This window comes from Aricia agestis, chromosome 22 (assembly GCF_905147365.1).
Source record: "Aricia agestis chromosome 22, ilAriAges1.1, whole genome shotgun sequence".
Taxonomy (NCBI): domain Eukaryota; kingdom Metazoa; phylum Arthropoda; class Insecta; order Lepidoptera; family Lycaenidae; genus Aricia; species Aricia agestis.
In genome coordinates this window covers 3,587,217-3,604,190 of record NC_056427.1, presented here as the reverse complement: position 1 = coordinate 3,604,190, position 16,974 = coordinate 3,587,217, and the positions used below count along the sequence as shown (strand labels likewise).

At 39.8% G+C, this 16,974-nt stretch overlaps 2 protein-coding genes across 2 annotated transcripts in view; one reads left to right on the top strand and one right to left on the bottom strand.

Moving 5' to 3' along the window:
• Nucleotides 1–16,974, bottom strand: part of LOC121738060 (irregular chiasm C-roughest protein-like) — a 106,917-nt gene that overhangs the window by 76,362 nt on the left and 13,581 nt on the right. The window lies entirely within an intron of this gene.
• Nucleotides 4,278–5,156, top strand: LOC121738251. Its single transcript, XM_042130202.1, has one exon. It carries the CDS (start codon nucleotides 4,278–4,280, stop codon nucleotides 5,154–5,156), a length of 879 nt encoding a protein of 292 aa, XP_041986136.1.

Here is a 16,974-nt window from a genome sequence, read left to right as displayed (position 1 = left end):
TTTTAAATTACGCGACAAAAACCATTTTGTCGCTTACGCCCTTTCCATTTTCTGCTGTTCCATCTCAAACATATATTTTTTTAACTAGTTATAATAGCGTATCAAGTATCAACTGAGTGCGAACTAAATGAATCTCGGCTGTCAACTGTGCTGACAAACTTAATTTGGTATTTTCCTCTTCACGCCCAAACCGTTGAACCGATTTCGATGAAATTTGCTATTGAGATGATATGAGTCCCGGGAAACGATGATACACACGTTTTATCCCTGAAAAACATACGGCGAACACCGTAAATATTTTCAAATAACAATTTCCTAGGTATTTTGCGTACGTTACGTTTGCTAAGGTTCACTCGGCGTAACTGGGCGGTAGCGGTCATTGACTCCCTGTCAAAAACTTGTCATTTTCTATATAAACCGCGATTGACAATAAGGTGTCAGATGTTGGCAATCGCGGCTTTGTATAGAAAACGAGCTGTTGCCCGCGGCTTTGCTCGCGTTAAGAAGTATTATAATATTCAAACTTTCATACCCTATTTGAACCCCTTGGGGTTGGAATTTATCAAAATCCTTTCTTAGCGGATGCCTACGTCATAACATCTACCTGCATGCCAAATTTCAGCCCGATCCGTCCAGTGATTTGGGCTGTGCGTTGATAGATCACTATGTCAATTAGTCAGTCAGTCACCTTTGAGTTTTATATAATATAATAGATAATAGATGACAAGTTTTTGACAGGGAGTCAATGACCGCTACCGCCCAGTTACGCCGAGTGAACCTTAGTACTATAGCGTCTGTTTTACATCAAAGCGTTCTGCGAATCAACAATAAAGTAACATTATATTATGTTACTCCCTGGAACTGTTACACAATAATATTTCATACAAAATTGAACTTAGTTTAAGAAGAAAACAAATAAGTGGAAAATGTTTTTAATTCAAAAGAAAATTTTTGACATTTTAGACGTGGGAGAGCCATGCTTCGGCACGAATGGGCCGGCTCGACCGGAGAAACACCACGTTCTCACACAAAACCGGCGTGAAACAGCACTTGCGTTGTGTTTCGCCGAGTGAGTGAGTTTACCGGAGGCCCAATCCCCTACCCTATTCCCTTCCCTACACTCCCCTATTCCCTTCCCTTCCCATCCCTACCCTCCCATATTACCCTATTCCCTCTTAGATGGCCGGCAACGCACCTGCAGCTCTTCTGATGCTGCGAATGTCCACGGGCGACGGAAGTTGCTTTCCATCAGGTGACCCGTTTGCTCGTTTGTCCCCACAGAAATGGTTTGTCCCCTTATTTCATAAAAAAAATATTATCGCATTTTGTATACTTTGTTACAACTGAGCATGCCTGCTGCGTTATAAGTTTGCTACCAAGTTTGGACTTATCAAAAGTTGCCGTGAATTATTCAGATTAATTTTTACCTCTATATTAATAGTCTCTGTCATAAGAGTTCAAAATAATTAACAGAATACCGTGATGCGAGCATTTCGCATTTGGCTCCTAGACACTAAGGGTCATTGCTCGTTCGTGCCTCATCTCCGCATTTTGAGCATTTCGCATTTGGCTCCTAGACTAGTAGGGTCAATGGCCGTTCGTGCCTCATCTCCGCATTTCGAATATAGACAATATTGACAGCAAAATTAATTAAGTATTTAAAAAAATACAGAGCATATTAAAACGCAACATGGGACGTCAATGCTTGCTTTATCCTTTAATGCAGTACATCAAAAGCTCCCAATAATTGAATTTTCACCTGTCTGTCCGTCTGTTTACATATTGTAATCTCGACATATTGGACAACATCACGTTTCTCATATGTTTGCTATCAATGCCATCATTACATGATACAAAACTCATTTTGCCCGCGATTGCGACAGATATTATCTTGCGACAGCTATGCGACAGAAGTTTCACAGCAAATAAATCTGACAAAAATTTTGTAAGTATACGAAATTACCTCAAGACACTTGCAACCAGAGTGTCCGCAGAAGTTTTTTTTTTAAGAAGGCAGGTCGCTATTAACCTTACGTCACTGCGACCCATAAGGATCTATTGTGACTCCTTCGCACTAAAGTAACATCCCCAACCCAATACTGCTCATATATATTTTTTTATAATATCTATGGACGCTTCACACCTTGTAACTTGTGTTACAGGTACCAGACAACGGAAATATATTTAGTACTTTTATACTATACATATACACACATTTAATACGCATCCATGACCCAGGAACTTTTGAAAACTTTTTTGTTCCGTCGGCGGGATTCGAACCCGCAACCCCCGGCTTGAGCTACCAACAGCCCACCAACTGAGCCACAGAGGTCGTCGTATTGAACGATATGGTTGGGGTTGGTGCCACGAATTTCCTCTGTGGATAAGTGTTCGTGGCGACCAAGGTGCCTGTTCCTGATCTGTAGTAGAGCTGGACAGTCGAGGAGGTGAGTAGGTGAAGCAGAAGAAATACTAAACAGCAGAAGCAGGCGGTGGGAAGAGTGCTGGATATTACCTCTCCTTCGGCACGTTGGCTGTATAATATTATGTTCCCTACGCTTACAAAATTTGATCAGATCACGTGTCTTGATGTGGGAGTGAGTGAGATGTGGGAGACACAGAAAACTTCTTAAAGTTTCTACTAATATGAAATATCCTTGTAGGACTCTTAATATTTATCAAATTGTCAAAGCTATAACGCAGGGTGTTTATCTTGCGACAGCTATGCAACAGAAATTTGACAGTTATACAGAAAATATTATGTGAAATGTCAAAAATTTTTACACGTGAATGACAGTAGATTTGTTTAAAAAAATCTGCTGTCAAATACTTGTTCCAAATCTGTCGCAATCACCATGCCGATCGACAGTAGCCTCAGGACTTGTATCCGTTATAATAACCTTTCGCCCGTTATTTATATAGACAGGAGAAATTGCATCCGTATGTCACAATATAAGTATATTATACAGTAGACTATCCTCATACACACAAGCGTGATTTACGGTATCTTAATAGTGCAAAACTTTGCGCGTATTTTCTGAACGTGAACCAAGTACCACGACGTAGTGAGAGGTTTCGTAAAGATATCGCATTGGACCTTCTTTTAATATTTCATTATGACTTAATGCCAATATCCTTAAAACCCAACTTTAAGCCTTAAAAGTTTGTGTTGAGAGAGGTTATTGAATTAAAGATGCTGATCTACTTTTTTGTTATGATAATATTAATAATTTTGCAAAGTTTAGAAGATAATAATCAACTGTATGGTAGTTATATTGTGGTATACTCTAGCAGGTGCAGCGGATATGCACCGTTCACAGGATGTTCTCAAATAGATCTGCGAGTATACAGCGTGATTATTTCGCGAATAACATAATACCTTTTAAAAAGACTAAGTTATTTTAATTCATATGATATTGAATGTACTGTCACTTCTTGGTGGAAATTCATCTTCAATTAACTAATTATACACTTTCCTTGCACTTATTCCACTTTATTTTAATATATTTATTACAAAATTGTTAAATACACGACCGGTTTCGAAAAAATCATCATCAGGTGTACTGCAGGTATTTTTTTTTTATTCAACTTCAATTTAATTGCGATCGAATGCGGATACTATCAAATAGTATGTGTAGGGATCCTCCTAATATATATTTATAGTTTTATTACGTTTATTATTTACAATAAAAACTTACATTTATATATTTACATTATGTATAAAAATATATTTATAATGTTAAAATAAAAATAAATAAAAGTAATATAAAAACCTATCTTAATTAAATAAAATAATATAATACTTACACTATTAATAACATTATGCACAACATCAAATAAACTATTACGTGCCGTGCCGTGCCGTTGTCGAAAAACGTAGTGTGGAACCGCGCACGACAAGTGACCGCGGTGACGTCAATGAGATGGAGCATACGAGTGCGAGGAGCGCGTCCGAGAACCGGCTAGTCGCTGCGCCGACGCACGCCGCCGGCCGCGCCCGCTCGCTCGACGATCAGTCTGCTTTTTCACGCTTTGCGACGCGGATGCTATGCTAGTTTTTGGCTTAATTTTCTTTCTATACTGTTACTACTGACTTTCTTCTACTCTTCTGTGCTTGCTATCCTATTATTCCTTCTGTGTTTTTAAACAATAGTGTATGTGTGTGGACAATAAACAGATTATTATTGACTTCTAAGTGAGTTATTTACATATCACATCTACAACTGGTGACCCCTTCTGAAGACGCTCAGGATAAACGCAAGTACTAGACTATGATCATGAGTGACAGTGATACTGCAAAATCGAACGTGTCAGATAATGGCGGCGCACGGCAAGGTCCGAGTACACGACACGGACGAGATCCCGTTTCCACTGCACCGTCCGACATTTGCCGTGTCGGAATACGTGTACCACCGTTTTGGCCCGAAGAGCCCGAAATATGGTTCGCACAGATTGAGGGACAATTTGCCATATCTAATATTACTTCGGACACGACGAAATTTTATTACGTCATAAGTAATTTGGAAACGCAATATTCGAAGGAGGTTAAGGACGTTATAACGAACCCACCGTCTTCGAATAAATACGAGAAGCTGAAGCAAGAGCTGATTAAGCGTCTTTCTGCGTCCCGTGAGAAGAAGCTGCACCAACTTCTCATGCACGAAGAACTCGGGAATAGAAAACCATCCCAATTTTTGCGCCATTTACAAAGTTTGGCTGGACCGTCGGTGCAAAACGATTTCCTGCAAACCATCTGGAGCAGCCGTCTGCCGAGCAATATTCAAACGTTATTGGCTTCACAACCAGCGAGCTCACTGGAAGTCCTCGCAGACCTAGCAGACAGAGTCCAAGACATCGTGTCGCCTACCCTCCAAACCGCAGCAGCAAGCGTTCCAGGCCCAAGTACCCAGGCCATGGCCTTAGAGATAGCTGAGCTGAAGGAGGCCGTCAGGAACTTGACCATGCAGCTGGAGCGTCGTCCTCGCAACCAACATCGTCCAAGAGACCGTAGCCGGCACAGGTCCTCAAGCAGGTCAAACTCAAATTACCGCAAGTACCCCCTGTGCTGGTACCACAGCAAGTATGGTGCGAAGGCGCACAAATGTATCAAACCGTGTGACTTCAAGACTTCGGGAAACGCGCAGGGCGGTCGATAATGGCGACTGACGACTGCCTACCATCCACTGGTCGCCTCTTCATCACAGACCGCAGCTCGAAAGTCCAATTCTTGGTGGACACCGGAAGCGACGTTTGCGTTTTCCCCCGATCTGCGCTGCGTGAACGACGAGCCAAGACCACCTTCCAACTTTCTGCAGCCAACGGAAGTATCATCGAGACCTATGGTGTTATAGAGCTTAAGTTAGATCTTAGCTTAAGGCGCAGTTTCCCATGGAAATTTATTGTTGCTGATGTTGTGAAAGCTATTATAGGCGTAGATTTTCTTAATCATTACAAATTGATTGTAGACGTACATAACAAACGCTTAATAGATAATACGACATCGCTTTCATCTGTAGCTTATATTGCCAATATGGTTAGCGACGTATGTTCCGTCAAAATTCCGTCTGGCAACACTAGATATCACGCGTTACTTTCAAAATTTCCTGATATTTTAAAACCGGCAGGCACGACACGCTCCGTAACACACAGCACAGTTCACCACATAAGAACAACGCCCGGACCACCTATTTCTTGTTCCCCTAGAAGGTTAGCCCCGGACAAGCTTAGAATTGCTAAGCAAGAGTTCGAGCTGATGCTGAGCAGCGGTACTGCACGTCCATCCGAGAGTCCCTGGTCGTCTCCACTCCACCTAGCGCCCAAAAAAGATAATTGTTGGCGCCCCTGTGGAGACTATCGACTTCTCAACTCTCGAACTATCCCGGACAGGTACCCCATCAAACATATCCAGGACTTTGCTCATAGCATCTCAGGTTGTACAGTCTTCTCTACAATTGATCTCGTCAAGGCCTACAATCAAATCCCAGTAAGTACCGAGGATATCCAGAAGACAGCAATAACAACGCCTTTTGGCCTATTCGAATTCCCATTCATGAACTTTGGACTTCGAAACGCAGGTCAAACGTTCCAAAGATTCGTGGATGAGATGACTCGAGGGCTAGACTTTTGTTATTGCTATCTTGATGACTTCCTGGTGTTCTCTAGGTCAGAGGAAGAGCATGAACAGCATCTCCATCTTCTCTTCGAGCGTATGCAGAAGTACGGCATAGTTATCAACACTTCGAAGTGCATTTTTGGTGCACCCGAAGTGCAATTTCTGGGTTACCTTATCTCAGCCTCAGGCACTAAGCCGCTTGCTTCTAAGGTTCAGGCTATAAAGGATTTCCCTCAGCCCAAAACAGTCAGGCAACTTAGGCGATTTTTAGGCATGCTGAACTTTTATAGGCGATTTTTGCCCAATGCTGCACAAATTCAGGGACCATTAAATGCTTTGTTGACTGGCTCAGTCAAAGGCTCCCAACCAGTTTACCTCGTAGGTGAATCGCTGGAAGCCTTTGAAATCGCCAAAGAGAGCCTCTGTAACGCGACGTTGTTAGCACACCCAGATTGCGAAGCCAAACTTGCTCTCACCACAGATGCATCTGACTCAGCAATGGGTGCCGTGTTACAGCAACATAAAGACCAAGTATGGCAACCCCTAGCATTTTGGTCAAGAAAGCTCAGCCCGGCCCAGCAGAAATACTCGCCTTACGATCGCGAGCTGCTGGCCATTTATGAGGCGATAAAGCACTTCCGCCACATGCTGGAAGCCCGACATTTCACCGTCTATACAGACCACAAACCCCTGTGCTATGCCTTCCACGAGAGGAAACATAATTGTTCCCCGCGTCAGTACAGGCATCTGGATTTTATCTCGCAATTCACGACCAACATCAAGCACATTTCCGGCAAGGATAATGTTGTTGCTGACACATTGTCGCGAATTAACGAGTTACAAAGTCCAGTCGATCTCAAAGAGCTCGCAAAAGCCCAAGATGTTGACCCAGAGTTGTCACAGCTTCTACGCGACGAAACATCTCTTCGTCTGCAAAAGATGCAACAACCCGGCTACAACACTGAGGTATACTGCGACGTCAGCACTGGCTCAGCAAGACCTTATGTTCCCAAAGTCTTGCGGAAACAAGTTTTTGACAGCCTGCATAGCATGTCTCACCCCGGCGCCAATGCCTCAGCTAAATTAGTGGCTCAACGTTACGTTTGGCCCGGTGTAAGAAAGGACTGCCGAAATTGGGCCAAAACTTGTTTACCATGCCAACGCACAAAAATCACGCGACATGTTTCAGCGCCAACCGGAACTTTTACGTTGCCTCGTGAACGGTTCAAAAACGTCCACATTGACATTGTAGGGCCCCTTCCACTATCTAATGGCTTCCGCTACTGTCTAACAGCCGTAGACCGCTTCACCAGGTGGCCTGAGGCCGTACCTATAGCGGACATCACAGCGGAGACAGTTGGTAAGGCACTATTGTCAATGTGGATCGCTAGATTTGGTTGCCCTCTCGACATAGTATCTGATCGAGGACGCCAATTTGAATCGTCACTGTTCCAATTCTTAGGCAAGGTGGCTGGTTTCAAACATCGTCGAACCACTGCTTACCACCCAGCCTCCAACGGTCTTGTGGAACGATTCCACCGGCAGCTTAAAACGGCTATAAAATGTCACGCTGACCATAATTGGACGGAATCGTTACCTATCGTTCTCCTAGGCATTAGGAGCGCTTTCAAAGAAGATCTGCAATCTTCCTCGGCAGAACTCGTCTACGGCGAGCCATTGCGACTCCCAGGCGAATTCTTCCATAGTAATGTAAACGGCACGACGGATATAACCGATTTCACTGCCCGTTTACGTTCCGTTGTAAATAAATTACAACCCGTACCTGCATCGCGACATAAGCGCGATAAATGCTTTATATTTAAAGACCTCAATTCCTCCAGTCACATATTTTTGAGGGAAGAAATTAATAAAGGAGCACTATATCCTGCGTACACTGGCCCGTATGAAGTTGTGGAGAGAGGGGATAAAGTATTTAAAATTTTAGTTAAGGGTAAACCCGTGACAGTAAGTATAGACCGAATCAAACCAGCCTATCTACTGTCCGATACATATACACCACAAACTGACCCTCCAGAAGAACCACCACAGTCACCGCAGAGCGATCACTTTGTGCGAAAAACAACTCGTTCCGGAAGACAAGTTAGATTCCCGGATTATTATCGTCCGTAGTGACGGTCTCTGGAGGGGAGTGATGTAGGGATCCTCCTAATATATATTTATAGTTTTATTACGTTTATTATTTACAATAAAAACTTACATTTATATATTTACATTATGTATAAAAATATATTTATAATGTTAAAATAAAAATAAATAAAAGTAATATAAAAACCTATCTTAATTAAATAAAATAATATAATACTTACACTATTAATAACATTATGCACAACGTCAAATAAACTATTACGTGCCGTGCCGTGCCGTTGTCGAAAAACGTAGTGTGGAACCGCGCACGACAAGTGACCGCGGTGACGTCAATGAGATGGAGCATACGAGTGCGAGGAGCGCGTCCGAGAACCGGCTAGTCGCTGCGCCGACGCACGCCGCCGGCCGCGCCCGCTCGCTCGACGATCAGTCTGCTTTTTCACGCTTTGCGACGCGGATGCTATGCTAGTTTTTGGCTTAATTTTCTTTCTATACTGTTACTACTGACTTTCTTCTACTCTTCTGTGCTTGCTATCCTATTATTCCTTCTGTGTTTTTAAACAATAGTGTATGTGTGTGGACAATAAACAGATTATTATTGACTTCTAAGTGAGTTATTTACATATCACATCTACAGTATGTTTCGTATTCTCATACATGTACGTCAAACATTACATTTTGGATAATACATTTTGGATAATGTAATATATGTTAGAAAAAATATAAATAAATTTAAAGTTAAAAAGTGACATTCCCTGTAGAAATACTAGAAATAAGCACAAGCTGGACATGCCAGTGATCAGACTTAGTAAAGTCAGTAAATCTTTTAAAGGTCAATGTATACGCCTTTACAATAAAATCCCAGAAAACGTTCAAAATCTTTCCATTAATAAATTTAAAAAAGTAGTCAAAGAGCGTTTGTGTGCCAAAGCTTATTATAAGGTCAATGATGTCATAGAAGATGGCACATCTTGGGAGTAGGATGGCTCCTTGCAAGGCTACTTCTACATTATTATATTATGACTCACAATTATGTATGTTGACATTGTATATAATATTAAGTTACAAAATTGTAAACTTTATTTTAAAAGAACAATTTTTCTCTCACTTTTTTGGTAAAAAGTGGAACACGTGCGAGTTTCTTACGCCGGTTCTTCTCGCCGGGGTAGTTCCCGAACCGGTAGTAGGCATCAGGTAGACATTCTGAAAAAAATTGATTCAAATTTACTCAGAAATAAAACATTTTTTATTTTATTTATTTATTTAAACAAACCACAACTGACTGATTATTGACCAATCAGAAGGCGAGGGGTTGCGCATTAGTTTAAAATTTTATAATAGACTAGAAGAGCCATGCTTCGGCACGAACGGGCTGGCTCGCCCGGAGAAATACCACGTTCTCACAGAAAACCAGCGTGAAACAGCGCCTGCGCTGTGTTTCGCCGAGTGAGTGAGTTTACCGGAGGCCCAATCCCCTACCCTATTCCCTTCCCTACCCTCCCCTATTCCCTTCCCTTCCCATCCCTGCACTCCCCTATTACCCTATTCCCTCTTAAAAGGCCGGCAACGCACCTGGAGCTCTTCTGATGCTGCGAGTGTCCATGGGCGACGGAAGTTGCTTTCCATCAGGTGACCCGTTTGCTCGTTTGTCCCCTTATTTCATAAAAAAAAGACGCCCGCAACTCCGTTGCGCCAAAATTCGTTTATCGCGCGAGAACCGTACATTTTTCAGGGATAAAAAGTATCATATGTCCTTTCCTGGAACTCAACGTATCTCAATACCAAATTTCAGCCAAATCGATTCAGCGTTTGGGCGTGAAGAGGTAAAGACAGACATACTTTTGCATTTATAATATGAAGTAGGTGTAGAAGATAAAAACAAACGTATTAAAATAGTTTGAATCCTTTTATCATAAGGCGACGCCTTGATAATTTGGCTGTAGCGGTGTCGATTTTTCTCAGCAATGACTAAAGCTAAGAAATTAAAGTTCATTGTCAGTATTCATCATGTCTTAATCTTTGGATTATCCATAGCATAACACGATTGGTCAACTTTTATAACACAAAATAATCAATCAAAAAGACCTCTGTAAAAAAGGGATTCCTATTTTGTCAACAGAGGAGAGTGATTTAAGCTTCCAAAATTTGTACATAGATTAGTTTAAGCATACACTTTAATTTGCCCATAGCTTATATGAAATGTATTTATGGTTTATAAATTAAGTACTCGACAAAAACCATTTTGTCGCTTACGCCTTTCCATTTTTTGCTGTTCCATTGCTTGTTTTCTAAGAGAGGCCGGGCCGGCCTCTCATAGAAAACAAGCAATCTAAAACATATTCAACACGGTTTTTAAAAGCTTTTATTTAACTTGCTCTGTATAACCCAATTTTGAAGTAGATATATTTAACCGATTGTTTACTTTAACGCGGCGTCACCTGATCCAAAAAGCATGAATGTAGCCTATCATGAAAATGTAGCTTATATCTGATCCGTGTTCCGGCATCAACGAATAACAATAAAATATTAATCAGTAAATAATCCGGCCCGCTTCGTCATGGATTACATTTTTAATTAATTTTATATTTTATTACGCTTCCGCCTTCGGATTTGTGCGGATCATCGTGAAAAAAATATAAAAAAATCGGCCAAGTGCGAGTTAGACTCGCGCACGAAGGGTTCCGTACCGTGTTTTTTGTATGGAAGCCCCCTTAAATATTTATTTTATTTTAATTTTACTATCATATTATTAAAGTAATAATACCAATAGGTATTTTGTGAATATTTCAAGTACCTACGTGTAGCCATTATTGATATAGAGCAAAAAATGCCAAAAAACCAAGTTTGTTGTATGGAAGCCCCCCTTAAATATTTAGTTTATTTTATTTTTTGTTATAGCGGCAACGGAAATACATGACAAATTATCTGTGAAAATTTCAACTCTCTAGCTATTACCGTTCTTGAGATACAGCCTGGAGACAGACGGACAGACAGACATCGAAGTCTCAGTAATTAAGTGTAAAATCTAAGTTTTTACATTTTGGGTACGGAACCCTAAAAACCGTTAAGAAGCCGTCCATGTTTACTCCAAAAGGTCAATGGCCGCTGGTGCCTCGTATCTCCATTTTGACTATAGGTCCTCCGAGACCAAAGCATTAAGGTACATTTTTTTAATTGGTTCAATATCTAAGGCGTTACAGACATACAAACACACATTCGCATTTTAAAAACACTGTACAAAGTCTATTATCCAGATATCGTCGTAAGTCGTAACCAGAGTTTATTGAACTTTAGAAAAACTCAACCATTATAGATAGATCCCTTGTCACTAACAAATGGAACTGTTCTCAAGGTTTTCTATAAATGGTGGATGAAGTTACATATCCATTTAAGATGGAACTCTAGTGCAATAGATTTGGTTTGGAATCAGAGGTCTTTTTTGGTGGTATTGAAAGATCTTTTTATAAGATAGATCTTTAATATGTTAAGCAATGCCGCGGTGTGGAGTAAGATGGGTGACCGCAAGAATGAAACACTTAAAGTGATATTGATATGATCCTAAAATAAACAGTTTGTTCTTCAATTCTAAAATATTTCGTCATGGTATACGCTAAGTTTAGTAGTTGAGGCCTAACAGACAAAAGCGAATAACAAACACCAGCACACATAATATATTTTATATGTGCACTTTTTCTGATGCTAGTTTAAATTTTTTATCCATCCCAAAAGTGTATATAATTTCAAACATTTACACATACATGGATAAGGCAGAAAATGTATGACGACTTGCCATTCTCCTTTCCACAGTGAAAGATGCCAACTTCAATATCACAAACGTGGACATGAGTCAGGCAGTAAACATATGAAAACTTTCCATTCTCCTTTCTACAGTGCATATAGGAAGGTTCATCTTACAAAATATGTAGAAATAAGTATACTAACGCAAGGCAGCAAATGTATGAAGACTTGCCATTCTCCTTTCTACAGTGATTATGGGAAGGTGATTATGATAATGTCCCAGCTAAGGACAGAACAAAAACGAGCTGTAATAATCCCCCATTACATAGATTTATGTACATACTGTATAGCAATATATAATTCCACAGAGTATATTACTATTTTTACTAAACTAGCAGACCTGGCAAGCTTTAAGCACACATAGCATCGCCAAATTCGGTCCAGCCAATTCGAGAAACTTTGGCAACAAATACGAGAATTTTATATTATATGGGACGAATGACACGACTGGCTCTAGGTCAGGCGCATTTTACATGCCCATCCGACGCATGGATCATCATTGTCAGACAATCAGGTGATTAGCCTGTTTGGCCCTAACGAAATTGGAAACAATATTTTTCCAATGAGAATCGAATCCACGACCGGACGAGTCAAGAACCACGCTCTAAGCCACTGGGCCCACTGGAGAGGTGGTTGAACCTATAAACTATGATGATACGTTTATACTTAGATAAATTCTATGTAGATGTCGCCCGCAACTCCGTTGCGCCAAAACTCGTTTATCGCGCGGGAACCGTACATTTTTCCGGGATAAAAAGTGTCCTATGCCCTTTCCCGGGACTCAAAGTATCTCCATACCAAATTTCATCACAATCGGTTCAGCGGCTTAAGCTTACATACAAACAGACACTGTCCCATTCATACTAATATTATAAATATGCGAAAGTGTGTCGGTCTGTTACCTCTTCACGCTAAAACCACTGAACCGATTTTTCTGAAATTTGGCATGGAGATACTTTGAGTCCTAGGAAAGGACATAGGATACTTTTTATCCCGGAAAAATGTACGGTTTCCACGCGATAAACGAATTTTGGTGCAACAAAGTTACGGGCATCAATTAGTATTACTATACCTACCATAGTAGTAGACAGACAGACTTTCGCATTTATAATATTAGTATGGACAGTTGTCCACATAGTCATTATTTGATAGTTAAGGCCCCATTAAATTATGTCTTTTCAGATAGGTAATTGGCATGGGACAGGTTTCTCAGCATTGCTAGACTTCCTCCTCGAACCTATGTTATCATTGTTAGGGTTGGTAGATAAAAGAAAACTGTGATTTTTTTAATTTTTACTCCTTTTTAGGAGTTTGAAAAACATTTTTTATGGATGGGTAGAAAATTGTAAGTTCGACGTTCTTGCATGTGCCCTGAGTCCGCCTGACTGACAGTTTGTAAGACGGAGGTATATAAGACTGCCGGCGCGACGCAGAAGAGGCAGTAATTTGTCCGTTTTTAGATGACATTTTTCAACACATCAAACATTTTGTGCAATAAGGTTTCGACAGTATTATACAATTTTCCTCTTTCGCATTGCTGTTGCAAGATACAAAATCTTTTTCTCAACATTTTAAATATGAAGAGGTAACATACAGACACAGATTCACACAACTTAATATACATGTCCAAAACGTAATTCCTTCTGCAATGTAGTTACAAAATTTAGTTACATTTTGTAACTACATTTTCTCGGCAGTGGCAACCCTGGCGGAGCTTTGTGAAGCAGTGTTTGTGAACCAATCGAGTTAGCGTCGAACACAGGCCGTAGTGATTAATTGACGAAGTTTCATCCTTATGTGTATAATATTAGCAAAAAATCTCGGTACTCTGGGAATTAAGCGAACAGAATGTTAAATTCTGAAAGAAAATCTTATTTTCATGGTGCTCAACAATTTAATTTTGCTATGGACATGGCGGTATGTAATATAGTGTTTTAAGTTCGTGAATAAAGATTTTTGTATTTTTGTATTTTTTGTAATATAAATTCCAAGCAGCATTATAGCTAAATAATATAATAATAATATTATGGCTAAAGAGCGTCCGTGGCCTAATGGGTAGACCTTCGGTTCGCACTCCTAGAGGGTGCAGGTTCGAACCCGGGTGGAGGCGTGTACCTATGAGACATTTTCTGATCTCAAGTACATAATACGGACGCTCGTACGGTGAAGGAAAACATCGTGAGGAAACCCGCACATAGTTGGTCCCAGACGTACTGACTAGTTCTTTCCTCTGGACTAGGCCGACTATGATGCGAGAAGTCATAACTCGTATGCGCTTGGGCAACCATACGGACATTTAAATCTTGTCCCAGGCACTACAGTATTTGAGGAGTGGTTACTTCGCTCTGAGAATACTGTATATAAATCGTCCACAACGGATGTAAAGGCCTAGTTTTCTTTTAAAGCTAAATGATTTCGCATTCGCCGATAAAATTGGTACTTATTTATCAATAACTGGTAGACTTTTCCTTGCATTTGCCTGGTATTTTTATATTTTATTTTTCTTTAAAATTAAGAAATCGTGTAAACTGGATTTAGGTCTGTTCGAAGTAAAAGAATATGTTTCATTAAAATATGTTTGTATTTTAACTACAAAATTGTATGATAAACTTTGCAAAAAATCATTTTCTCTGTTGTGTCAACCCTGAAGCGAGTACATTCGGCGGAACAAAGGGAAACATCCGCTCTGTGTGTCGATTCTGTTGAGTTGTTCTAGTAATTTCTGTAGGGCTGTCACAAACATATTGTACAAACACATATTTTGGTGTTCAATAAGCTTGTATCAGAAATTCAGAACAAAGATAATATTATCTTCATCTATGATGGCATACGTTTCTTTATCATATAAAGTATTTCGCCGGTATTATTTTACTGAAGTGACTAAATAAGTATGTCACCATGGAAACGTCCATCGCTATCCCGTCGCACAAACAATGGTCGCCGTCAGTCTCGAGTTGTAATAATTTACTATTACTTATTCAACAAATGCACTTATCAATATAAAAAGTACCCAGAAGTCGATTCTCAGATCCACTGAATATGCATATAAAATTTGGTTAAAATCGGTAAAGCCGTTTCGGAGGAGTGCGCAATCTAAGTCAAAGTCAAAGTCAAATTCGTTTAGTCAAAATAGGTTTTATAACACTTCTTGACGTCAAAATACAATATCTAACATTGTGACACGAGATTTTTATACAGGGTGTAACAAAAATAAGTGATAATACTTTAAAGTGTATACGTGTTCCTTGTAGAGAGTTCACTGTGAAAGTAGCAGCGCTGAAAGACCAAAATTTTTTTTCACTTTTGTATGGGGATACTCATGACGCTCGGGCCTTGCCCATACAAAAGTGAAAAAAAAATTTCGTCTTTCAACGCTGCTACTTTCACAGTGAACTACAAGGAACACGTACACACCCTAAAGTATTATCACTTATTTTTGTTACACACTGTATATTAGATAGATTATGATCTATCATATTATTATGATCCTTAATTTTTATTTTTAACCGACTTCAAAAAAGGAGGTTATCAATTCAATCCGTATGTATGTAATATTTCCAGAACTGTCCAATTTTCGCATATTATTTTAGTCTTAGATATCAGCGTCTGAACAAATGTGCCAAATATCAAAAGTGTATGTATGTATGTATGCAGTAGGTATGTATCATGTGTGTAGGTATGTTTTTATGTCTGTGTTCGCATATATCTGGAACTACAAATCCGATTTAAGTAATTATATTTTTGTTGTACTAGGTTTTGTTCAATTTAGGGATTGCTGCAAGTTTCATAAAAATCGGTTAAGTAGTTTTTGATATGGGGAATTTTAATTCGCAATTACTTACAATTTTGAAGTCGGGTTTATCTTTTTATTAAAATACTATTATTTCTAGTTATTCAGTAGTGTATTGTCTTAAAAAAGTCCAAATATATATATATATATATATATATATATATATATATATATATATATATATATAAAACTCAAAGGTGACTGAGTGACATGGTGATCTATCAACGCACAGCCCAAACCACTGGATCGATCGGGCTGAAAGGCATGCAGGTACATGTTATGACGTAGGCATCCGCTAATAAAGGATTTTGATCATAGACCCTGAAGGGGCTAAAATAGGGGATGAAAGTTTGTATATAATAATATTTCTTAACACGAGCGAAGCGGCGGGCAGAAGCTCGTATATTATTATAAATAAGAAAGAAATAGCCAATAGGTAATTTCAAATGTAAGGTATGGAGGTATTTTGTGTAGTAAGGACATAAAGTAGTTTTTATCTCCGAGTCCTAAGAAAGGATATTATTTCGTAAATATGTAAATACGGTTGCCACGGGACAAACTAGTTCAATGAACGAGTAACCTACAGTTAAAATATGAATTAAAATTAATTACAAGACAGCATGCCCGCGCATAATTACAAGATCGGCTACTTTATGATCAATGAGGAAGTTGTTTTGGTCATTATGTATTTAGGCCACGTTAAGATGGCAGGAACCACGCCTTTTGCATGTAATCTTATGGTTAAAAATATAAATAATTATTACTAAGAGCAGGCTTCGGCGTGATAGCAGAAATATTATAATAGTACGTTATACGTGGGAAAGCCATGCTTCGGCACGAATGGGCCGGCTCGACCGGAGAAATACCACGTTCTCACAGAAAACAGGCGTGAAACAGCGCTTGCGCTGTTTCACGCCGAGTGAGTATCCTCCCCTATACCCTTCCCATCCCTACCCTCCCCTATTACCTTGTTCCCTCTTAAAAGGCCGGCAACGCACCTGCAGCTCTTCTGATGCTGCGAGTGTCCATGGGCGACGGAAGTTGCTTTCCATCAGGTGACCCGTTTGCTCGTTTGCCCTCTTATTTCATATTAAAAAAAACATGAAACCGACTTCAAATTGTACGTAATTAAGAATTAAAATTCCCTATCTCAAAAACTACTGAACCG